Raw genomic sequence first — 24,992 nt, forward strand, 5'->3', positions numbered from 1 at the left:
CAGATCAGTGGGTACGCCTCCACAAGGGTATTTCCGTTTACACTAAATCATTTGTACTCATGTTTACTGTGTAGTACACAGATCACTGTTTCTTCATCTCATACACAAAAGATTTGCTGACACAGCAAATGGATTATTGCAATGGATTATTTTCGAGCTCTTGCAGGAAACGCTGCTCTTCACCAACACCCTGCTGGGAAGCTCAGCTGTTGGATAACAGTTTAAATGTCAGACGAGCATACTGAGTATTACATATGAAGTCAGTGCAATTAAAAATTTAATGACTAAAGAACCTCAGTGATCATATTTCACCATAACAGGCTCTGCAGCATCAACCGTCCAGCGTTATGTATATAAGGCTTTGTTCTTCTTTACAACACATCTGTGAGTTATAAGTTTATTTAGATTATTTCTGAGCTGTAGTAACTTTGACTACAGAAACTGTTGATGCAGCAAAGGACCTTCCTCCAGATGTTTAGCCTCTGCTGATACTGACATGTATGTGGGTCATAACAACACAGACTGTACCACAGGGGTATTTCCACTTTCACCAAATGAGTTGTGTCTCTCGTTCCGTCACTGATTTTTACTGGTAAACGATATACACTTTGGTTGTGCTGTCTAATGAAGCCTGTGCATGCCACCCTTGCACATGCAGCGCTGTACTGATGTGAATCAACCCTCAATAACACAGAAACACGTCGTTGATGTTTGAACTTGTGTGATCACATCAGCGATAATAGATTAGCTTTGTCATCGTTGAGATTGATTTTTAACTTCACTTAACTTTGTACATTTTCACTTGAGGCATCAGTCAGCATTAAATCAACAGCAGTTATTTTAAAATATCCACCTTTTGTGTATATATCAAAAAGAAAAGACAGATAGATTTAATTTATGGATCCAGGGAGGCAGATAGAAAACGCATCAGCTCGGCACTTGAATGTAATCAAGAGCTTTTGTTTGGCACAAGACAAAGCTGATAAGTGGTTTAATGTTTTAGAATTTAATTCTATCAGTTTTGCATAAAACAATACGTTTCTCATTGGAGTCAATATGTTTGAAGTACTGTGGGGTTAAATGATCTATTAAGATGTAATTAAAGATATTTGATCCTGATCCCTTCGATTTTTCAGGTTATATATAAGGTGTGTAAATTGTGACACTGCTGATGGTTACACTTCTCCTCATTGAGAGTTCATCAGCGCCTGAGCTTCAACTGCCAACTGCTGGTGGGAGAAGGAACTGCACCGACAGCGAGCACAAGCTGCGGTGCGACTGTGATGCCCTCTTTACCCACATGAAGGCTTTGTGCCCAGCATCACTTCATTTTTTTAACCTCTTTTATTCCGCAACTTATGTAATGCTCGTCTTCCCCTCTCCTAACAAATACAACACGGAGGTATAACAGTTCCTCTGCATTTTCACAATGAGCTAAATTTTGCAGGTTTTAAGCTTTTGTAGCTGTAAAACATTTAAGGTGAAAGTAAAGCTGTCTAATGAGCTAAGCTAATTAATACTCTAAATGCTGACTAACTATACTTGTATATAATATCATATTTTTTTATGCTGGTTTTCTTTCATGGGCGCAAAAGGTTAAGTGCATGTTTATGATCAAAACAAAGACATCTAATTGACAGCCTAAAACTGTGTGTTGCAAAATACACATACATGTTATTTAGCCTACCTTCATAAATCTGACCGGGGTGGGCAAAATAATAGGAACAACTGTCGACATAATGCAGTGCAGGTCAACAGCCGCACAAATTGCAGCCTTCAAAATGATGATACAGTCAGGCTGTTATATCAGACTGCATTAGTGAAAAGACACAGACGGACACAGCGGAACAAACCTGCCAAACTTTTCTGTGTATCCCGTCTTGCCCTGCTGTATGACGTGGATGAAGTCGTGTGTGAGGATAAAAGGTACGCGCTCCCTCTTGATGCCAAACTTGGACTTGAAGTTGCCCAGGATGTGGCCGAAGTCTATGTGAAAGAGCTGACGGACAAAAGAGCCAATCAATCAGTGAGCGCCATGGAAACCAGGAGCAAAACCAAATGGAGAATCTGCATCATTTATATAGAGATCAAACACACTGTGTGTCTCACCTGTCCAGTGCTGCGGACCATGATGTTGTCACTGTGGCGGTCTCCAATGCCCAGGACGTAGGTGGCTACACAGTAGCCTGCACATGACAGAGTGAACTCCTCGATAGCCCGCTCAAGAGCATCGCTGTCAATACACAACATACATGTAAGCAAATGTTCAGAGAACTCGCACCTCTGAGGAAACGACAAAGATCACGGCAGGTTCGTCGTCGTACCCAGAGTTTCTCTCTTTGAGCCAGTTGAGCAGAGCGTCCTTGTTGAAGGCGGCAGCTGCTGCCACGTTGCTGCTGGTCAGCTGGATGTTTGCAATTGTGTCTGCCGAAGAGACGACCTCAATCAGCCCGGCCCGGTCACCTGTCGCCAGGCAACCGTACGGTACGATTCTGCAGATATACAGAAAGAGAAACAAAGGGGTTAATGATAGCAACTGGATCTGTCAACAGATCCATTCCAAGTATTTGGTGGGAAGAGACAAAAAAAAAAGAAAAAAGAAAAAGGAGGACAAAGGAGACACATGGAAACCGCTTATGATGCACAAGGAACACATAACCACTTCACCAAGCCCTTTTTCACATTCACAATTGTTGCCACAATTTCTGCTGTCTACATTTCCTATGTATGTTTCACTGTCAGGCAACATCCATCATTATTTACTGCAAATTTGATTTTGTTTACACTTGAAACACTCTGCATAAAACATTGTAATAAATATCAGATGTGGTGGTGACAGGTATCTTTTTTTTTTCATAGTTTTGTCATCGTATGAATCAAAACTGTCCCCAAAGACGTCACTCAAACAGGAGCCAGAAATCTGTGCCACACGAAAGCAAAAAATCTGATCTGGGTCATTTGACCAGGCGGACTAAACGAAGCTTTGTGTGCGTTTCTGTGGAGATTAAGATATTAGGCTGCGGTCTGTTTACAAGTTGATTCTTATAGCACCCCTCTGGATGCAATTCACTCTGTCAGACAGGATACAATATCACACTGTGCATAGTGAGTTCAGACATGACAGATGGCAGAAATACAGGATCTGAAGACCATATGGTGATTACGTAGTGACATGCAGACCAGACAGATGATACGTTTTCTTCTTTGCTCATTTCAACGTCTTGTTTTCAGTTTCCACAAGACGGCGCCAGTTTATTTTGCAGGGTGCAGAATTATGTGACCTGGAAAAAAAAAAAAAACTTTCCTTTTCTGTCCTAATTTACTGACAGTCTCCACAGTCTTCTACATGAGGCAGCCACCATCCAACGCTCGCAGCACAATCAAGGTTGTAGATTTCATTTGCTGTTTGACAGAAGTTTAATGGAGACCAAATCCGCTTTAAGGCATTTCTTACTCAGCTTGATGTGATGCCATGATGATGTTGAGTTTAAATAAATGAATAAAACGACTACAGACGACCAACAAGAGCTGAAACGTGAGGTAAAATACATCCGCAAGAAATTAAAGGCAGGAAACAACATTGTCCCTACCTTTAATCTCAGTGTCCCCTCACTGTGTTCAAACTTTGAACCCACATCCCTGAAATCTGAAACACCGTCTTCAAGCTCAACTGTCAAAACAAACCCCTGTAATGCTCAGCTCCAGATGTGTCAGTGTATGACCAAGAGAGAAAAAGTGTCTGTAACAGTGCAAAAGTGTGGATTTGATTAGGATGTAATGCACTGTGTGTGTGTGTGTGTGTGGATGTCTAGGGTGGAGGTTTGGAGGTCAAACTACCATGGGGTAAATTTAGTGTCTCTCGTCCTCTGTGCTCCCCACCAGAGCTTCCCCTTCCCCACAGAGAGCAGGAACAAACAGCCTGACACAGTCTGTCCATTTACACACACATACACACACACACACACACACACACACACACACACACACACACACACACACACACACACACACACACACACACACACACACACACACACACACACACACACACACACACACACACACACAAACCCACCTGAGGTCCAGACTCGCCTCCTTCCATAGCAAATCCATCAACCTCAAAATCTGGAGGGTCAACATGTCTTGCCTTAGGTCTAAGAAAAGAAAGTGAGTGAGGGAGAAAAAGTAGAAGTAGAAAAGTTGTTTATTTCAAAATTAGAAAATGGAAAGTGGTTTCATTCCCTCCTCATGACCTTGCAGTACAACTTCCCCTCCTCCGACTCCTCCCACCCCTCTTTTCTCTTTCACATCCCTCCCTCCGTCGCCTCCTCTATTCCTCCTACCGTCTCCATTCTTGAAGATGATCCCCAGGGTGTCTCCCCCCATCAGCTTATTGTTGTAAACAATCCAGAGCGGCTTCATCTTAGAGTCCATGTACCGACACCTCTCCACACTGAAGAGAGACGGAGAAAAGTAGAGGAGAACAAGTTATTTGAAGCTTGTGATCAGAACAGAGATTCTCACTCTCCGTCACATTAGTGTCTTACTTGATGCCAGACAGCAGGACGTTGGGGTTTAGAGGGGAGTGCAGGTCTGACAGAGTCTCCGTGTATCCACTCTGCCTCAGACACGTCATCATGGCCTCCTTGGTCAACATTGCCTCCTTGGTCTTGCTCCGGGCGTTTTTGGTGGTTCCCAGCTTAATTAGCTCATTGACTGACTTTAGCTTACTCAGGGCTTCCACCTGGTCGAGTCAAAAGATGGACCATGTTAATGTTGGAGCAAAATAAAGCTGTGTGAATTATTCATCCTTGTTACTGACGACTAACTGAGTTCATTCTGCTTTAATGGGCTATGTCAGCATTGCAATCCCAACCCAGTGTGCATGCTCTTCAAAACAGGACGTGGCCAGATAAATGACTGCGCTGATGAGGAAGTGGGAGGAAGCGTCCAGAGGAGAGACTGTCAGAACAGACAGTGTAGAGGGCAAAGGTCGGAGGGCAAGAGGGTGGCAGTGGTGTGTCTGCGACAGGCTAAAAATACCATAAATCTAGTCCTGCCAGGGTTAACAATAGACCACAGCTATTCTGATCCCACAGCAGGGATCAGTAGAGTAAAAGTCTGACGCAAAGCTATGGAACTGAGGATTGAGGCAAACAACCTGTGAAACACAATAAATAAAAGAGAACCACAGTGTGTGAGACGTACCTGTTTCTTTAGAACCTCAATATGAGGGATGCTGCCTCTGCAGTACGCTTCCAGGATGAGGGCAAACTGGATTGAAACAGCTGGCATGTGGATCTCTGACCTGCAGAGGGCAGCAGAGAGCAGCCGTGTTCACACGAGAAACCTCTCCCTGAAGCTCCAGCTCTGTTACTTTCTTTCTAATATACTAATACACACGTGCAGACATGTTCATGGGTTAGCCTATACATACCGTAGGTGCCAGAAGAGGAAGTGTCCTATCTTGCGGTTCCCCTGGGCACGCTCCAGCAGGAAATGGGTGAGGGCACAGTCATAGTAAGGCTCATAACGCAACACCTGCACCAACTGGAGCAGATACTGCGACAGTTCCTCATTGCTGGTGAGGAGAGAGAGAAGGCAGGATCAGAGAGGGAAGCATGACGAGCTGGTTTTCTAGCTTTTACCTTTCTGTCATTTGAAATCATTTAGTTGGATTTTAAATTGTATGTTTGCTCTTCAGGAATAGACACAACAAAGCTTTATCAACTGTCAGTAACTGATGCATATAGTCATCTTTAATATAATACAACAGGAGGAAGCAGGGGGAAGGTGTTGTGGGTGACGGCGGATGATATAAATGCAGAAGCTTGAATATGAGAGGAATAACAAGTGCTGGATTATATAATGTGTCTGTGTGTGGGTGGAGACACATGTTTACCTCATATCGCGCAGACAGCGGACAGCGTATTCTCTGACATACTGGTCAGGGTAGTTGAAGTCCAGAAGCTCCAGAGCGTCTCTGGGACTTAGTTTGGGCCAGATCTGAAGCAGCGCCTGCAGCTGAAACACAAATGTTATATTTAGAAAATTTATTTTAAGGCTGATTATGAAACATTTAAGATGTTTAAATGCAATAAACATATTCTGTTACTAAAGGTGGATGTAAAACCATCAGGCCATCAGTGATAATTTTTACCAAAAGTGGAAGATATTGAGATTATATTGTTATAAAGTGACATCGTATAAAAAACAGGTTTAAAATGTATGTATTATGTATAAAATGTAGATATTTATAAGTTTGATTGAGAGTATTAAAAACACTTTCAGAACAGTATGAAAATATTAACTTTGTGTTTCAGAATTCATTCAATATTAAGAAAAACAATTATAAATAAAACATAGAAAACTTCACATCCAAAAGTACAAAGATGTGAACTATTTTAGTTTGTCACAATATTAAAAATGAAGCTTGTACGTCACCAGATTGTAGATGGATAAGAGCTGACTTTGTTCTATTAAACTGCGTCTAACAGCGTCTAACCTGAGCCATGTCCTCGTGTTTGCTCCACTTGACGGAGAGTAGCAGCTTGGGCAGCGACTGAGGGAAATTCTCTCGACAGTCGTAGCGTAGTGTCCAGATTAAGTCCTTCTCGTTCTCACACAGCTGAGAGAGCGGGTCCCGCTCCATGATCTCCTTCAGCTCTATGTGGAACTTCTTACCCCCACGACCCTGATGAGGAAGGAAGAGCGGTTGGATGACGAAGATGTGGAGGGAGAGACAAGGTGGAGATTAATTGGAAGAGGGAGCAGCACATGAAAGGTGTTGAGGTGACGGAGATGAGTAGTTACCGAAAAGAACCACTAGATGGCAGGAGTGTATCAATGTCTCCGCCGGTTTCTCATCAACTGTTTTGATTGCACCTTTATACACAATCGAGAAACCAAAGACTAACACTGAATCGTCTCTGTTTGAAACAAGTGTCTGATTCAAAATGGACACATGAGCCGATGAGATAATTGTGAACCGGATCCTGATATACAAACTTTCTTTAGAGAGGAGCAGCATTAGTGGAGCTGTGTGAACCACAAGGTGTCAAGCAGTAAAAAGAAATAAACACTAACTTGTAAATCAGTGATAATCCTAGTTTCACACATACAGCTCACATTAAAGGGCTGCGTTCAGACATGTCCTCTGCATAACACAGGATTACATAACTGGCGGTAACACGCCCAGCAGTGGGTTTCTTAGATGAGGGGCAGTGACACAGGAAAACACACACCAGTAATCTGATAGAGTTTTGATGGGGATTGAAATATTTTTTCTGCTACACCCTGCCAGCATGATAACAATGAGTTTCCTAAGAAACTAACAAACTGGCAGTGTGTGTGTGTGTGTATGTGCGTGTGCGTGTGTGTGTGTTTGAGAGGGTATAATTGCAGTATGTGTGTGATCAGAGTGTGTATAGGGAGGGTGTAGGGGTTACTGTAACAAATATGCCACCGTATTTTCACCTGCTTTGCCTTTGTATGTATGATAGTGTTTGGGCATGCCCACACAATCACCCCCCCCCCCCCCCCCCCCCTCCTGTACATCAACTCACCATGGTGGCACAGTCGCTTGCTCTGGCGATCTCTGCAGCTTTTTCCAGTATCTGCAAAAAGAAAGTGAGTGAGCACTATATATGAGTGAGCACACACACACACACACTGATACATCGCTGCTAGCTTGAGCGCATTAAGTAGGCCGAGCACGTCCTGATCCTTTCATGCTAACAGCCGCCACTTCATCATAATCACTAGGTACCATTATGAAGAGCACTAAGCCACCGCGATGGCAAATTCAACTGCAGTCAAGTGTTTACAAAAAAAAAAAAAAGGCCACAAAGGTCCCATCCTATTGTCTCTGATCAGTATGGTACAATCACACACAATTCATTTGTTCATGTCATTTAAATATACAAGCTTATTCTGGATGCTGGTAAAAAAAAAACCAAAACAAAACCAACGACTGACCTTGTCGAAGGGAGGGAAGATGACGGGGTGTGACGAGTACTCCGGGAAGTGGATGTACAGTGCTGTAGCGTTCTCAGTGTACGGGTTGGTCTGAATGGTTCCTATGGGATTCAGCATCTCTTCAAGTTCATCTGAGGAACACACACACACACACACACCCATGCACACACACACACACACACACACACACACACACACACACACACACACACACACAGAGAGACACAGACACACACACAGATAACACACTTGGTTGCTGTGAATTTACTGCATGGCGGCAATTACTACACGAGCTAATTTAAGTTTAATTATATCTGTGGACTTAAAATAAGCATGAGTGTGTGTGTGTGTGTGTGTGTGTGTGTGTGTGTGTGTGTGTACCAGGAAAGGAAGACCAGCAGTGCAGGTTGATATCTCCGGTCTTCAGTTGGCCTTTGTAGTCAAACACCATGGTATTGACCCAAGCTATAGGGTAGTGCTGGATCACATTAATAATATTAATTATTTATCGATAATGCTGTGAAGATGGAGTATGTGTGTAAACTGAAGAAGCTTTTATTACATTTCAGGCCCTGCAGACAGAGCAGGGTAGTGATTCTTACCACTTTGCCTGCTTTGCGGATGGTCTGGTACTTGTTTATGTGCGGGTTTTTGGTTGACTTCTGCTTCTTGACCTTGTCCATGACGGCGTAGATGGCGAAGCAGAGGCGGGTCATGCGCGGCAGGTCGCAGACAGAGATGTCAAACTCCAGCATGCTCTCTTTCCACGTGTGGTCAGAGCGTCCGCTGCTCTCACTGCTCACCGCCGGCTTGCACAGCAGCTCCGTGCCGTGGAAGAGCCCCGCCCTCACCTGGACCTGGGTGAGCGGGAGAGGGGTTGGTGTGTGTGGATGGGCGGCAAGGGTTGAGCATCACTTCTCTGTAACTGTAGCTACAGGTGTTGCGGTGACATTTGAACAGGATCATAAGCAACCGCTTCGTGTATGTGGACAAAGCGAGAGTTTACCTTAGCCGTCTCCTCTGCGTTCACCTTGCTGGCGTTCACTAGGACTATTTTAAATGGGCAAGACACGTCCCACACACACGTCTGTACTTGCTGAAGAGAGAAAGTGAGAGGTAGACAGAGAGACTTGCAATGAGTGAACAGCATTAGCATAATGCAGTGTAAAAATATGTACTCCAGCACGCTGCTTCTTCACACACCCACACACACACACACACACACACACACACCACACACACACACACACACACACACACACACACACACACACACACACACACACACACACACACACACACACACACACACACACACACACACACACACACACACACACACACACAAAAAAATGTGGGAGGTCAGGCAGGTCGTTCTGATGTCAAGCCGAGTGGATTTGCGAGGGTCAGCAGACAGCAGGACAAACAGCATCACATGACACCTAGAGACTACGAACATGACTAACTAGCACACTTCCTGTAGTGTGCTGATGTGTTTAAATACTCATGTGAGTGTGTGTAATTTGCCTCTTGTCTGATGTGAGACTGTAGTTTGCGTACAGGCAGAAACAAGAGCGTCATGTACTGCATCATCACAAAAACACCTTGTCCTTCTGTTCCCTTCTCTGGCTTTGTTTCCCGACAGCACGACAGCAGAGCAACCGGTAACAGCTTCTTTTCCTGACAGACAACCACACTGTGAGCTTTTTACTATCCATCTTTCAGGATGGTCAAAATGCCAAAACAGTTGTTTGAATTGGGGATTTAAAAGGAGAGACCACATCTGTGGCCCTGGTCTCCTCGGGTTATTTATAAGGGGCCAAGGAATTCTAACTGCAGAGGCTCTAAACATAAATCGATAAGAAATAGCAATAAAGTAAAGCGAGGCCTCTCCTGGCTTTAAAGTTATCAGTAAAATCAGTTTTATGATCAATAGGAAAGTCACTACAATGACGCCACAACCTGTGAAACACGACCTGGTTTGTTAATTGGAGTTTACACCCTGACAGGTGATTATGAGCCGTAAACACAGGAGATCTGCAGCAGAAAAAGCGAGTGTTACCGTTGTCTCATCGAGAAATGATGAAGGGATGAAAGACCGTTTCTTAGAGTGAAAAGGTCAGAAGGTTAACTGCAATATTTCTGATAATAGGATAATGGTTGGAGTCAAAAGTACTAAAGCTGCGTGGCGCCTCTCTCTCTCTCTCTCTCTCTCTCTCTCTCTCTCTCTCCAGAAATAACTTATTAGTTTTACCTTACCAACTGTCTGGCCAATATTTTCACATGTCCAGAGCGTCATGGGGTAATTACGTTTTTATTTTTATGTTTTTATTTTACAGAATCCTTGATTTATGATAAATCATGATACACAGTGATTGTGACACTTTGTAATTCCTTAAGTCATTGTGTCCAGTGACTATATACGTAGTCATCAAAAAAATGCGGAAGTGAGGTGGAGTTAGTGGCTGTTTTTACTGTAAACCAACCAAAATGTTCAATCATAAGCTGGAGACAGTAAGAAGAAGTCATGAAACAACTGTTCTCACACTTTTATGATTAGATGTAAATATGTTTCATTTCACCTGTAAGATTTACCCACTCTCCAAACCACCACATCACCGGGGCATCAACAGTCAGCGTGGAATCAGGATATCAAAACCCCAGGAGACGCGCCAACGAAGGCCAATTAAATCCAACCTGACATTTAAAATGTAGGAGTGATGTCACGGTGCACCTGGCAGCAGCAGCAGCAGCAGCAGCAGCAGCAGCGGTGAGGAGATAGCGATGTTTTCTGACAACGTGGCAAATGCTGGCAGGACAGTGCAGGCTTGTTCAGAACACCGCCTCATAAAAGACAGGTGGCAGCTGCCAGCACATGTTTGCTTGGTAAACCTCCACACCTGCCTCGCTCTGTGCCGGTGAATCAATAAAACTGCGAAGCTTTGACTGTTTTAGTGAAACAAGAACACGGCTCAGTAAACACGGGCAGATATTAAGCGACTCTTATCTAGAGTACATGAGAACATTTTCATATGTGCAGTTTTAGTCCGTCCTGGTGATGTCAAACAACCACTGATCAAATTTGGGTGCATGAGTTTAGATACATATTTACATGAGTGAAGACAATTTCAGAAATGACTAAATCTGACCGAGCTGCGTATGTCACAAAGGAATCAGCTGACCTGCATATTTGGAGCAAGTAAATCACTGTTCACAGAACAGACAAAACCACCACAACGCAGAATGAAAAAGTACATTCATTCACACAGCCACACGGGTTACTGTGCTCACCGTGGGAACCCTTCTCTTGGGAGGTAGCGGTAAAGGGGGGTTGGAGGACTTGCGGCTGACCACAGCCCCGATGGTCGACATCTCCCTGTCAAACATGGCTTTGACGGTGCTGGTGTGGACCAGGGTGAGGTGTGGAGACTCCTTGGCTTGGATGCACGTTCGGATGTACTGCAAACAAGACAGGACAGGAACGGATTTTAGCTCTGTGCATTTTTTTCAGCCTTTCCTAACATGGAAAAAGCTAGATGCCTTGTTTATAGCTGTGCTTTATGTCAGAGTTAAACTTGCATTTTGCTAATTAAATCAGGACATTCACAGTAAAGTGTGCAAATGTAGTTGTTGTATTAGAATAAAAGTAGAACTTCTTTCAGCTAAAGTAGTTTTAGGACAGAAATGAACGAGACGTAAGTGAAATTTACCCACAGTTTGTCTTGATCAAATTAAGATCGCAAGGCTGCAAATGGAAAAAACTGATGTAGTTTCAATCACCTTGGTGTTATGTTCATAATTTAAATCACGTTTAAAAAGAAAGTCACGTGGCCAACCAGACTTTCTTAAAGATTTACCTAATGAGGCTCCACACGTGAGAGTGTTTGACAACCGTTAAGCCCAACTTTAAACACTCTCAAGTTATTGGGGCTTTGAGTTTGGAAAAACTTAAATTCCATGAAACAATAAAAACCTTCCAGACTTTAAACATTTTAATGTCACAGAAATTCAATCACATCTCCCGACAAAAGGAGAGGCAGCTTTCCATCACTCACATCATACATCAAACTGAAAACTAGCCAGATGACAAATACTTTTACATTTATTATTTATGGTTAATGTGTTTTGATTAATATCAATAAACCTAAATTAATGTTGTAATAAAATGAAAAGCAAAAGTATATCTTTAAAATGTCCATTTGGCAAAAAGAATGACGAGCTACAGAAGAAAATGGCAAATGTAAACAAATAATAAAGTTGTTTTTATGTGCCTGATGTTCATGTGGCCGTAATGTTGGTGGCCTGAATCTTTACACATCAACATGGAAACTGCAAACACACAAGAATCCACCATCTGCAACTGCATCAAAAATATTACTGTGGAGCCTTTAGCTGCGTGGTTCAAGCCATTCTACTTTTCCAGGTTGTTATTGTCACACTAACATAACACCAACTTTTCTTATTTTCTTAATAAATAAATAAGAGAGGCAATCTCAAGTATTTCTGGGTGTGGACATGATATTGACACAACAGGTCCATCAGTCATTGACAGACACGTGTAGCCACCGACCTTGTACTGAATCAGGGGGTGGTCTCCGAACAGGAACTCCAGACACTGGCTGAGCCTCAGTACGTACTGACCCCTCCACGCCTCCTCCTCGGGGCCGTGGGTGGTCAGCCACTTCCTCACGGCCAGCTCCATCAGCTCTGTGGGGGTGCAGGATGACGGCACCTTCAGACTGGCTGAATCCTGGAAGACAGGAAAGGAAAACAGAGACAGACTGAGATTGAGATCGAGTCAGGTGCTTCATTTTTTTAAAAAAAATTCCTTTAAGTGTTTAAACTGGATTTTTGTGTGTAAGTTTTACTGAAATCAGGATTAAAAGATGTCAAAACGACTACAAGCACTACTTGTCCACGCACAGACGTACACAACTGTTTATACACAGACGTCTAGATGAGATAAATGCACACTACATACAGTCACTGAGTTCACATACACACGTGATCTCTCGGACATGTGTACGTTCACGGCTGAATGAAGCCTGCGACAGATTGTACGACATGTGTAAAACTGTGAGTGTGAGTCCTGAACACGTTACCGCAGCCGGGCTCATATGTTCTGATATGTTCTATTTATAGCACAGCACTGACCTGATACCTGAGATGGAATTATAATTTCCTGGAGGTTTAATAAAAATGTCACCCGTTAATAATTAACAACATAAAAAAGGGTTTCACTCTGGTGGAGCTGCAACACCAGTAGCCCCGAGCTAACCTGAAGTGGTTTGGCATTTTACAGCATTTCTCTTGTGTGGGAACTTTATTTTGAAGTTGAAGTTAGACGGGACTCTAATGCAGTGAAGAAATAAGAGAACAAGTCCAAGGTAAACCACTGAACAGGCCTAATGATATCACTAAGAGGAAGGTTCCCACTGAACCATAGTCATATATTCACTTTATAACAATAAACCACGCCGCCACACTTCCTGTCTGTAATGAGGCTCATTGTGTCTGACCTCCTAAATAAGACTTCCTGCCAATGTCCACCTGAGCGCAGTGGCACAGATGGCCCGTTTGTCTATGTGCGTTTGTGTGTCTGATGTTGATCAAAGCTGATACACAAGAGTCTGGAGGGACACGGCCATCTGTCTTATGATTAAATAACATTATTTCTAAAACAGAAGCGAAGAGACAAAGACAGATGGAAGGAGACAAGAGAGTTCAGGGAAGGAGAAGCAAAGAGAGGCTCGTTTTAATCAGCATTTTGGTCCCTTGAGCTGTCATGCTAACTCGTGTGCGTGTGCGTGTGTGTGAGAGAGTGGCATAATTTCACTGATGGTTTTGACCCACTTCGTTGTGTCACATGACTTGCTATTTGGGCTCGGTCACGTGACTTCTGTGGAGCAGCCAACTGTGAGCAGAGAAAGAGGCTGAGCGAGCGTGCACGTGCCTGCGCTGGTGGAGTCACATGGCCACTTCTGCTGCTCTAACAAGGTGGTTCTGTCTGCTGTAGTGGTGCAGTAAGTCACACTGTTATTCAGAGCTCATTACGCATGCAAAGACATTGTACTGGCAGCAGCACGTTATGGGTTTGGCGTAATGGGTTTTGTTATTATACCAGCTTGGCTGCAGAGTGCTTTAAACAATTATCCCTCATTGAGGAGCCTCCTCCAGTGCAATTAGAAAAATGATGACAAAAATGAACACACACGTACGTGAATTAGCCGTCATTGTTGGTAACTGATAGCTGTCTACCAAGAAGCACAAGTGCCCCATCCAGCATAATGAAATCCATTTGCCACTTACTGTAATATTAAACATGATATCATTAAACAAAATAGGAACCTATTATAAATAATTAATCAACAAGTTATTGTGTTCGTACAGTTTACTGTGAGGTAAAATAGGTGTAAGATAATTTAAAATCAAATGTTGTGAAATGTATAAGTTTTCAATTATTCTTCTCACCATTGGATATAAAATAAAGAAATATTCCTGCGTCCTATCCTTTAAGACTCTTCCCAATAGATGGCACCCGGTCTGTGGTAATATTAAAACTAAAATGGTAAATGGATTGCACTTATATAGCTGTTTTCTAGTCTTATCAACCACTCAAAGCACTTTACACTTCAATCCACATTCACCCGTTCACAGACACACTCTTGCACTGATGGAGCAGCTATCAGAGTCAATTCAGGGGTTCAGCATCTTACCCTCAGTGGACGACCTGGTCTGCCTCCTGAGCTGCCCACAGCCGCCCAGTCACAGCCTAACCAATCAAACTTAACGTCTACAACGCTGTGTTTTGATATGTGTATTGATAAAATCATGAACTTTCCAGCCAAGAAGAAATTATTGATAGAAACAAATGCAAAATGTAGTAGCCATCAATGATTTAATTAAAATCAAAGATGAACTTTGTAGTTGAATAGTTTCCACTGGTAATGTGAGTAATTTTAACTCTTTTGTCTGATGGTGACAGTGGTGACATCTTGATTTTTTATGTTATAAATGTCATAAAACTGTTGTGGACACAGCACACTGGACTCTTATATTAATAACTTTAAGGTTAAGGTCTTTTTGCTGATGGTAGAGAGGTTTTAGAGGAAGTGGTTCACAGTTTTTAATAAACATTTTAGAACTATATCCCAGATTCAAACACAAACACACTTGATCCTGGTCTCCACTCAGTCTAACCACTGCGGACAGCTGTTAGCATTTTTAGCTATGGGTTTACAGATTCTCACCTGAGACTGATCAAAGTGGATCGTAACTTTCAGGTCAGGCGACCGGTCGTTGACTCCGTCAGTGATGGCCGTCCCAGCTGCGGGCTCCAGCTGTGGGGAGAAGCAGGCCTGCATCCACTCTGCAAATGTCATCTTCTGGACTCGCTGCATCTTCTCTTCAGTGACTCGAAACATCTTGCTGCGAAAGTCCTTCACCTCCTGGTCGTTAATGGCGTCGAGTTCATGGAGACCTGGTGGAGGAGGGTAAAGAGCATCGTCACGGCACTGCTATGAAGTAGGATACATCATGATTTAGGTTTAGATTATATTGTGTAACAATTTGTCTAATAATGCGGCATGAGAAGTGGGTGTAATGAAATAACACAAACAGGTATGGACCCTAATTAATCAGTGTTTTTATATAAGACCTCAGCATGAAGCTTTTCAAGACATTCACACCTAGTGGTAGTGAATGTGTGAAGGAATTATAAATGGGATTAAAGCAGAGCCTCGTAATATTGTCACTAGTGCCAAATGCCAGAGGTACGAGCTGCTGTTTGGCTGATCATATTTTATCTCCGTGCTTCCTGTTGAGCTTTTGTCTCGGTATTTTATCAAAGCGCTGCAGCACAATACTCTCTTGGTAATGAAAACAACATGTTGACATTTAAAGCCATTTAACATTCATATGACCCTCAGCATTCAAAGAGGGGCTCTGGACCACATTAGCTGCATTGTGTGCGTGTGCGAGCCGGTTAGTGTGACTGTATTTCTGGAGGGGGGGGGGGGGGGAGAAAAAAAAAAAACATGGTCAACCTTGTGAGTGTGTAATAGTTTGTTACTGTGCGCTGCACAAGGTCAGTGTGTGTATATGTGGGACTATCCAGACGTGCCTGTGGGGCTCCTTTTGAAACACCACTTTACTCTGTCAAAAGCCTTAAAAACATCAAGTCAGACCAAAGTGGAGCCAGGAGGAAAGAATATCAATATCGTCCGAGTCTCCTTCAATCAGAGACCCCTCCCTCCCTCTCTGCCTTTCTTCCTCTGAAGAGGTCTGCTGTGACCAAAAGACTTCCATAATCCTGGACGTGTCTGTCAGAGGAGGGTTGAACCAACGGCCCAAGTCTGTTTTCTTGTGCTTTACGCCCATAAACTTCACTGTTTGTTCATTGTGCTGCTGAATGCTTCCAAAACACAGATGACCCACAGCTCAATACGGCGCCTGAACGCCTCCTGCTGCTCTGCTAATGTGATGCTAACGCTACGCTGTCTGTGTAGACATGCTGTTGGTGAGCAAGAGGAAATAGTTGGTTCTTCACTACTGTGTATTTTTATGTATTTAAGCAGAATAAAAATGAATTTGGAGAGCTTGCATCACACCTCATTTAACTACAGGTAGTACGGCCGCAACAAGCCATTATTTCCATTATTGATTAAGCTGGTGATTATTTTGTTGAGTAATTATTTAACCATTTTGTCCTTAAAAAGTCCCACAGCCCAGGGAGAGATATTTAAACACTGACAACTATTTGACAAGGAGTTCAAAGACAAGAAAATTGACAAATCTTCACATTTGAGAATCTGGAACCAGATTTATTAGTTATCAAAATAGTTGATCAATCTATCAATTGATTAAATGATTAATCAAATAATTGCTGCAGCTCTAATAACTACTCTATTGTTGTATGAGTCTGACTTTAGTGAGAGCTTTAGTGTTCAGTAAGAAACTCTTTTTCTCCTCTTGTGCATCAGTGAATCTGAGCTTCAGCGAATGTTTAATCACCTCAGAGGACCGAGCTTCTCCTACAGCAGCGATCGATCTTCTCTGCTCCTCTAAAAAAGCCTAATCTTCAGCAGAGATAATGCAAAGTGACAGGTGATGGAAGACATGTCAGAAACATGTCCAGTCAATCCTCACGCCTCTCTATCAGACAGCAGGGTCACTGACAGAAGCCAGCTGCAGACTGGCCTCAGGTCTGACGTGTGGGGTGAATGTGCCGAGTAGAGGAGAGCTACTGGTGAAGGTAACTTAAGGTAACCGTCTCACTTACCGACTCTTACGAGCTTTTCTTTATTCAGAATGTGAAAGAGGGACAGTAGATGAATCAGTCAGGGAGGGAGTGATGTGTGTGTGTGAGAGTGAGTTTCCGTGATAATCTGCCACTTTAAACTGGAGAAAAGTCTTAAAAGTTAAAAGTGATGCTGCCTCACCCTTGCCAATGAGCACGCCGATTTTGGAGTCCAGCAGACGCTCCGCTCGGCCGCAGTTGCGAGTCACCAGCTTGAGCACCGGCAGGAAAGGGCGAACGTCGCACAGCCGGCGGGTTTCGTCCTCCAGTTCTTCGTGCACGGCGGCCTGGTTGACACACTCGAACATGTGGCTCTCCATCTCGCCCAGGGCGGGAAACAGCGGCAGTGTCTGAGCCTGTTTCCATAAGAGCTGGGGGGCAGAAGAAGTGGTTTTGCTTGTGGCTTGATGGACATGTTTATAAGAAGTTATCTGATGGGTTTGATAAAGCAAGGCTTACTGCAGCCTCTTAAACCAAATTCCCAAGGGCATTTGTTTAATTTGATGCCTTACAACCAACAAGAATAACAAGTCATCTAATGTAATGTATTGACAAAAGCGTATGTTTCATGCTCATGGACAAACAGGACTCATGGCAAGATGACACAGCTCGTGGGTGAGCGAATCAGGATGTGAATAATAACCTCAAGCAGCCAATCCTGGCATGATTCATGTCACTGTGCCGCCGCAGCGTGATCAAAGGGTTAGTGTCAGGTCGTGTGTCTGTGCGTTTGTCTGAGGTTGTGGAGCGACGCTGTAACACTGACGTATATCTTCTTCTCCAGAACACTTGTTTGTTTTACGTTATGCTGATCATATCTCCCCACAAACCTTCATGCAAAATGCAGAGAGGGTTTAATTACTTGATGCAATGTTCTCAGAAATGAAACATTTAATAAAATCATTTCCATGCTATCATCATTTGTCCCAAGTTTACAAGCCAGCAGAACCATCAGTTCCACAAAACATTTCACAACGGCCTTCTTAGAAATCTAAAAGTTGCCTTCATTAGTATCAATGAACCACAGTCATTTATTAGCCGGATCTTTTTGATGCTGTTTGATCACTGAGTCTTTGGCTGAACAAATACCTTTTCCTGGTTTCCTCATATTTTTCCTCTCTTTCATTTACTATAAAGGCTCAGAGGAGTCTCTCTCTCTCTCTCTCTCCCTTTTTTGCTTCAGTGACATATAATTTGTGAGAGCTTTCCACTGCTTCTGTTCACGCTTCCCTCAGGGACGCATGTCCATGCCGTCACACACCTTTTATGCGTGTGCACCCACGTATACATTTGGCCTGATGAACTCAAAGACCTGAACAGAAACCTCAATCGTCAAAACATTATTGCTAAAAGCAAATATTTGTGAGTGAACAAAGTGAAATCAATGTATCTCTGGTCACATTACAAGATCTTATATACAAGACCCATTCAGAACAACCTGCTCAGGCTCTATTTATTGGCTGACCTGGGGGAAAATGCTTGAGTTTGTGTGTCGATGCAGGGTGTTTTCAAGTCCATAAAAACGGAAATGCTGTATATTGTAATTCAGTCCAATACAAACAGCCCTGAATAGTGACAGTAATAAAGATTACCTTTGTAAAACTTCCGCTTTTTGTCAGGCGACGCTCTACTGAACTGTTGTTTTTATCATTTGTGTCTATGTGAACAGACGCCACAGACACAACTTTCAGTGAATTCAACAACACCAACATGAGGTTCAGCCTCAAAGTAAGGTAGTTTTTATTGGATGGTTTTTGTATTTCATCTCCTAGCATCATACAGGTGTTTCCATTTTTCTGGTCACTCTATAAGTAGGATATAAATACCTACATCACATCCTGAGGCGGCTGCTGTTTCCCTCAGCACACTTCACACACCTTCAGACTGTGACACTTTGTAAACAATGCGAGTCATTTTCTGAATAACTTCTGAGAGAAGCTTGAAGTCTGTGACCTCTGACCTCCACGTCACATTATTAGCTGCAGTCATGCATGATGTCATGAGCTATTTGCTTGCTGACAGCAAAAGCTACTTGCAAAACAAAAAACACCCAGCCAACCACAAGAGCCACCTCTGTCAAAACAGGCATTAGATAATGTCTAACTGACTCACTGTGTGACTCTGTGTGTGTGTGTGTGTGGGCTGTAGACTGTTTTCCTCATTAGGATAACAGGCCTAGAGGCATGCACGGACAATAATGTAAGTTCAGGACACACAACAGGCAAATAAATTCATTAAATCTCCTTGAAGTGTGTTGAAAGTTGATTTTATTGGAGTCTATAAATGATCTGTTGTGTCGTAACAACACAGCTGAAATGATCTCATTCAGCTAGACCTCGCAGCAGAAATGCATTTCTACATGGAGAGCCCATTTCAGCCCAGAGCCGGCGCCACTCACCAGTTTGATGTGCTGAATGGTGGCCTCGCGCGGAACATCCATCTGGATGTAGATACCGGTGGGCAGGAGAAAGTCCACAGTGATCTGGTCCGGAGCGTGTCCGGCCAGGGGCGAGTGGGCTGCCCATATGTCCAGGAGGTCTGTCATGGCAGGAGGCATGGCAAGGGGCAACACACACCACCTCAACCATAAGGACCTGGAGGGACAGAGGAGAGAGACAACCAACAAGTTTTAGAAGAAGAAGAAGACGTTCATTGAAAGATACTTCATTCATCATTTACTCTGACATACTTATTCTGAACAGGTCATTATGTTCATTGAAGGGTAAAGTTGTGGGACGAGTACAAATCGGTTTTTAAAATCATAATTACAGAGGAGGAAATGCCAGATGAGGGTTAGAGAGCTGGTAAAATAACAACTTCAGAACTAACAGAGCAAATTATAATATGAGTCATCCATCTTCCCTACATACAGTGGACATGTTACAGTCCCATGTTCTCATGACTGAAGCTTTGCAACTCAGGGTGGTGTTCTGAAAAGTCATTAGCCCGTTCCCCAAAGCTAAATCCGTTATTAAGAATAATTACAGCTGTTTTCTATCATCCTTCCCAGTAACAACTGGTTGACAGGCGCAGATGATTCAGTGTGGCTGTGTCCCTGTAGGGGCAGCACTGGGCCGAGTCCAGTGGGAGGCCGCTGGCTTTAACTTGGATGAGGGCCAGTGCTCAGAAGAATGCCCACTAAGCAAACAGAACAAAAGGTCAGCCTGCCCTCCCCTCATCTGACAGTCTGGTCCCCACCGCACAGGACACACGCGCATAATGAAAAACAGTCACACTTATAGATGAAGAATGCATGTGTAAAAGCATGCATATGCACCATGCACACCGTCCCCCCACACACACACACAAAAACACACAGAGCGCTGCTAAAGTAATTATCAAGGAAGGCAGGGGGGAGTTCACCTCCTGCCTTACGTACACAGCTCCTGTCTGTTTTCAATAACACTGCTGAGAAAGGCAATTTCTGTCAGACAGCGACATATGCAGAAGCTCCAAATCAAAGAAGCCCAGCACATATAATTCAAGAAACTGTTGACAATGAGCAAACACACATGTGGACAAACAAACACATGCACACTGCATGTTGACTGCAGGGAATTCCTCGGAGCTGCAGTAAGTGGCTTCCCAGCTGTTGGTGTAAAAACAGCCCACAGCCTGGTTTCCATTTGGGCTTGTGCCGCAACCACAGCTGTACCATCACACCACTTCCACCTGCCTTTTTTTCTCATTACCTAGTCCTCAAGTGGACTAGTACATTAACTCTTCCACTAAGACGCAGGTCCATATCCATTTCGTCCCGATCCGCCCATTAAAAACAACGGACCTGATTGCCTCTAATGGTCTTTCCTCCTCCAAGTTAAGTGCTCGAGCTATGCCGCCGTTATGCCACGTGGCTGAGGATGGTGCATATCCGCCGTGCATTTGGAGCCACAATCTCAGCCACTTAACATTATCAGCCGTGCAAATGGAAAACAATCTTGTGTGTTTCTGTGTGTTGTTCAAACTGAAGAATGCTGCCTGAACATCTCTTACAGGGACTTTGCAGTTACTGAAAGCGATGAAGGATGATGCACACGAAATGAAATGATGCCTCCACACACACGCACACACAGGACAATGTTTTACTCACTGACAGACACACAGACACACACACACACACACAAGAGAGAAACCCCTCCACACAAGAAGCCATTCAAATCAACAGTTAAAGGGCAGACAATGGCGAGTCTCTAACGTCACAAAAGGTGCACAGTTACACACATGAAAAGTAACATGACACGCGGCGTGTCTGTCTGACGCAGTAACAACACTGGGTGGTCAGGGATGGATGAACAACTGCATGTACGTCTATGAATATACACACACTGATCTCATTAATTACAGGCTTCAAGAATGTCACACCAGACAGCTTGAACAGTGTCTCATCCTGCTGCGATGCCGACACACTCTCTCTCTCTCTCTCTCTGTGCCTCACACACACACACACACACACACACACACTGTACATACACAGGTGAGCGGGGTTATTGAGGATGTGGTGGCAGACAGCCAGAGGTCTGCTGTGAGGTCAGGTTTCAGCGGAAGGATCAGAGGGGAACAAGTGGGTTTGCAAGATCAGGGAGAAAGAGAGAGTTTCATGTGACAACAAACAAAAGAGCCTGAAGGGATCTGCAGAGTTAGCCCGACATTAGCAGAAGTAAACAATGCATTACTATGTAGCCTGCGCCCCACGGCTCCTCAGGCACACTTTGATGACAGCTTGTGTTTGAAGGTGCAGATATATGATCCTACTTGTATGTGCGCTGCCTGTTTTTTGTGCAAACTAAGGCAGATTTTGTATTTATGTAACAGTTTCAGAAACAGCTGTAATTCCAATGCATTAAGTGCAATTTGGTGCCTTTTAATTTTCACTACTGTCTAAAATGTACCTCTCCTCGTTTCCTTTCACAAACTCAAACACAGCTGCCTCGGAGGAAAAAAAAAGAACCGTCACCGTTCACATCCTCTAATCTTGACATCTGATCAAATATGTGCAAATGCACTGGGAAGGGGTGTGTCTGTAAATCAAAGGAGAGTAGGGAGATCAGAGGGAAGCACAGCTGAGAGACAAACTGGTTTGGTGTTATAAAAACTCCAGTGACCGTCAAAGGGAGACGAAAAACACAGAGCAACAAACAGTCCGCTATAAAGCAAACCAGCCACAAACTTATACCTCAGATGATGATGATGATGAAGCAAAGGGTTGCTTGTACTGGAAGTGGCTCCTCTGAAGCGATGACAGTGACATGTTGTGAAGGCTTTCATGCCCAGATGCATTGATGGTTATTTAAACACTGGTGTTACTCAGCACTCTCTTTCTAAAGCTCTCTCTGTCTGACAGTAAGAGGCCTGTGAGGCTCTCTACAATGGAGTGTGTGTCCATGTGTGTGTGTGTGCATGTGTGCGTGTGACTGATTGAAAAAGAACAGCTAACATAAATGGTGTGTGTGTGTGTGTGTGTGTGTGTGTGTGTGTGTGTGTGTATAAAAGGCCATGCCTGGTGATTAAGAGTCCTGTGACATTTTTTCTTCCCCGCTGTGCTAAAAATAAAGTTGACAAAGAGGATCTAAGACCTCTTCACCTCTCTATTACAACCACTGTACTCCTGTAAATGAGTATGGAGACATACACACTGGCAGCACTGAGGAAGCCTGAGTCAGCGTTTCCACCTCTTGGTTAGCAGAGTGAGTAAGTGTTTGTGCGTGTGTGTCAGTGTCTGTTCGGGGGTGTAGGTGGGGTGGTGTAAGTCTCTTCATCCAGCACATCTTTGTGAATAAAAAACAAAAATTCAAAGTGTCTCAATGAACCAAACTGGAAGTGATTCATCTGTCAATTATTAATTTAACAAGCAGAAATGCCAAAGACACTCAAGGATTTTCTGTTTTTTTCTGTTTTATCTCTCTGTTAATTTAATATCTTATCTATTATTTCTTGTACCAAAAAAGCAATTTAAGGACATTACTTTGGGCTCTGGGAAATGTGATGGGCATTTCTCATAATAATAATAATAACGTAATTAAATGATAAACTAATTAAACGAGAAACAAAAATAAAAAACAACTGATTAATCAAATGATGGAGAAAATATTAATTACAAACCCTGTTTCATTATTACATGATTTTAAAATCCACAATCGATCCACTTCCGTTGGCCTTAAAGTGCCACAACCACAAGTTACGGACTGAAACACAGAGCTCATGAAGCCGTAATGCAACAACGCTCCACGCTGCAGATGAAACGAGCAGCAAGGACACACTCTGGACGGCAGACTGTCCATTCAGTAAAAAGGAATGTTTTTTATTCCCTCTGAATTATTTCTAAAAACACAACACACAGATTAGCACAGGTAACTCTCTCTCTCACACACACACACACACACACACAAACACACACACACACAGAGTGTAACCTGTCAGAGATGAATGAACAGTGCTTGTAGCTTTAGTACACAATCCACTTACTGTGCTAAAATATGGCTGAATATTGGTGTGTATTGGCCTGCAGGCGAACAGAAAGCTCAGGCTCAACAGTGTGTGTTTGTCTGACTGGTGTGTGGATAAGCGGTCAGCTGGGGCGTGTGCCTGTGTACTGCGTACTGTGGCTGGATTGTGTGTGTGTGTGTGTGTGTGTGTGTGTGTGTGTGTACTTTGAGTCACTGTTGGAGCAGTGTGAGCACTTACTGTATTTAGGAGTGGATGTAGGTGGTGGCTACCGACGGTAAACGCACACTCAGGTGTTACAGTCACTTCACCTCTGACACACTCAGGTTGGGTCAGTGACTAGACATTTTTTGTGTGTGTGTGTGTGTGTGTGTGTGCATGTGTTTATGCAAAATCACTGCAGGACGTTTACACTACAAATTGCATTCACTTCAAGTTCTTCTACTGCTTTTTCTTCATGCTTTGATTTTTAGATCTTTGCTGCACTCTACAACTGCTTATTGCTTCCATGCTCCACTTCCTCCACAGGGATCAAGTTTCACCTGATGCTACAAACCAAATCGTCAGAAAACATAGAAGCATGATGCCTGGAAACAGAAATGAGGAAATGTTTTGAAACCAAATCCCCTGTAAAATAGTCTGACAGCCACTAAAGAACAAATTATCTCCATACATTCTGTATCTGAGAGGAAATGTGAATGGAGTAATTGAGTGGGAGCGTGTGTGAGTGGGAGCATGTGTGTGGGTGGGTGTGTATTTTTGTGTTGGTAAGGTTTGTGTGTGTGTATGTAACAACCACATCCGGCGAGCTAACAGCACCATACTAACCACCTCCAGTGACACAGTGGCAAACGCCCACTTCTCAGACAGGATGCAATGACAGCAGACAGGAAGTGAGTGACAAACAACGACTGGAGCTACAGTCCCCGCCAGTCATTCATAAAAAGCTCATCAACGCTGAATCAGAGGCAGAGCTGCTTTTCTTATTCTTCAAGGGTTACTTTCGAGGATGTTTACTCAACTGCTCTCTAGTCAAATCAAGATCTTCTGCTGGAGTAGAGGAAGATAAAATATCTTTTTATGGCTTTTATGGACAACAAAGTTTTTCTATGTAAGTAAAAATCCATGAGACACACTTGTAATGTGTGTGCCGTGGATTCTCCTTGTTTAGTATGGCAGAAAATAGGAATGAGATGGGCGCCAGTGTAATAAATCTAAAGGCTTGTCCAGACTGAAACTGAAGCCGAGTGACTCCATATAAAGTAGATGCAAAGAT

The 24,992-nt window shown here is 43.4% G+C and overlaps 1 protein-coding gene across 2 annotated transcripts in view; it reads right to left on the reverse strand.

Moving 5' to 3' along the window:
- pik3cb (phosphatidylinositol-4,5-bisphosphate 3-kinase, catalytic subunit beta) overlaps positions 1-24,992 on the reverse strand; it is a 47,754-nt gene that overhangs the window by 2,958 nt on the left and 19,804 nt on the right. For both annotated transcript variants that reach the window (XM_056373766.1, XM_056373767.1), the window contains exons 3-22: positions 19,674-19,869; positions 17,418-17,646; positions 15,228-15,457; positions 12,548-12,727; positions 11,269-11,436; positions 8,984-9,073; positions 8,580-8,834; positions 8,359-8,455; positions 7,978-8,108; positions 7,566-7,616; positions 6,506-6,694; positions 5,903-6,024; positions 5,438-5,581; positions 5,209-5,308; positions 4,548-4,744; positions 4,344-4,453; positions 4,076-4,154; positions 2,325-2,492; positions 2,110-2,233; positions 1,854-1,999 (exon numbers count right to left, since the gene is read on the reverse strand). In XM_056373766.1, coding sequence (XP_056229741.1) covers positions 1,854-1,999; positions 2,110-2,233; positions 2,325-2,492; positions 4,076-4,154; positions 4,344-4,453; positions 4,548-4,744; positions 5,209-5,308; positions 5,438-5,581; positions 5,903-6,024; positions 6,506-6,694; positions 7,566-7,616; positions 7,978-8,108; positions 8,359-8,455; positions 8,580-8,834; positions 8,984-9,073; positions 11,269-11,436; positions 12,548-12,727; positions 15,228-15,457; positions 17,418-17,646; positions 19,674-19,832 — 2,969 coding nt within the window. In that variant the 5' untranslated portion in view covers positions 19,833-19,869. The remainder of the gene's footprint in view (positions 1-1,853; positions 2,000-2,109; positions 2,234-2,324; positions 2,493-4,075; positions 4,155-4,343; positions 4,454-4,547; positions 4,745-5,208; positions 5,309-5,437; positions 5,582-5,902; positions 6,025-6,505; positions 6,695-7,565; positions 7,617-7,977; positions 8,109-8,358; positions 8,456-8,579; positions 8,835-8,983; positions 9,074-11,268; positions 11,437-12,547; positions 12,728-15,227; positions 15,458-17,417; positions 17,647-19,673; positions 19,870-24,992) is intronic.

Source organism: Seriola aureovittata, chromosome 4 (genome assembly GCF_021018895.1).
Source record: "Seriola aureovittata isolate HTS-2021-v1 ecotype China chromosome 4, ASM2101889v1, whole genome shotgun sequence".
NCBI lineage: Eukaryota > Metazoa > Chordata > Actinopteri > Carangiformes > Carangidae > Seriola > Seriola aureovittata.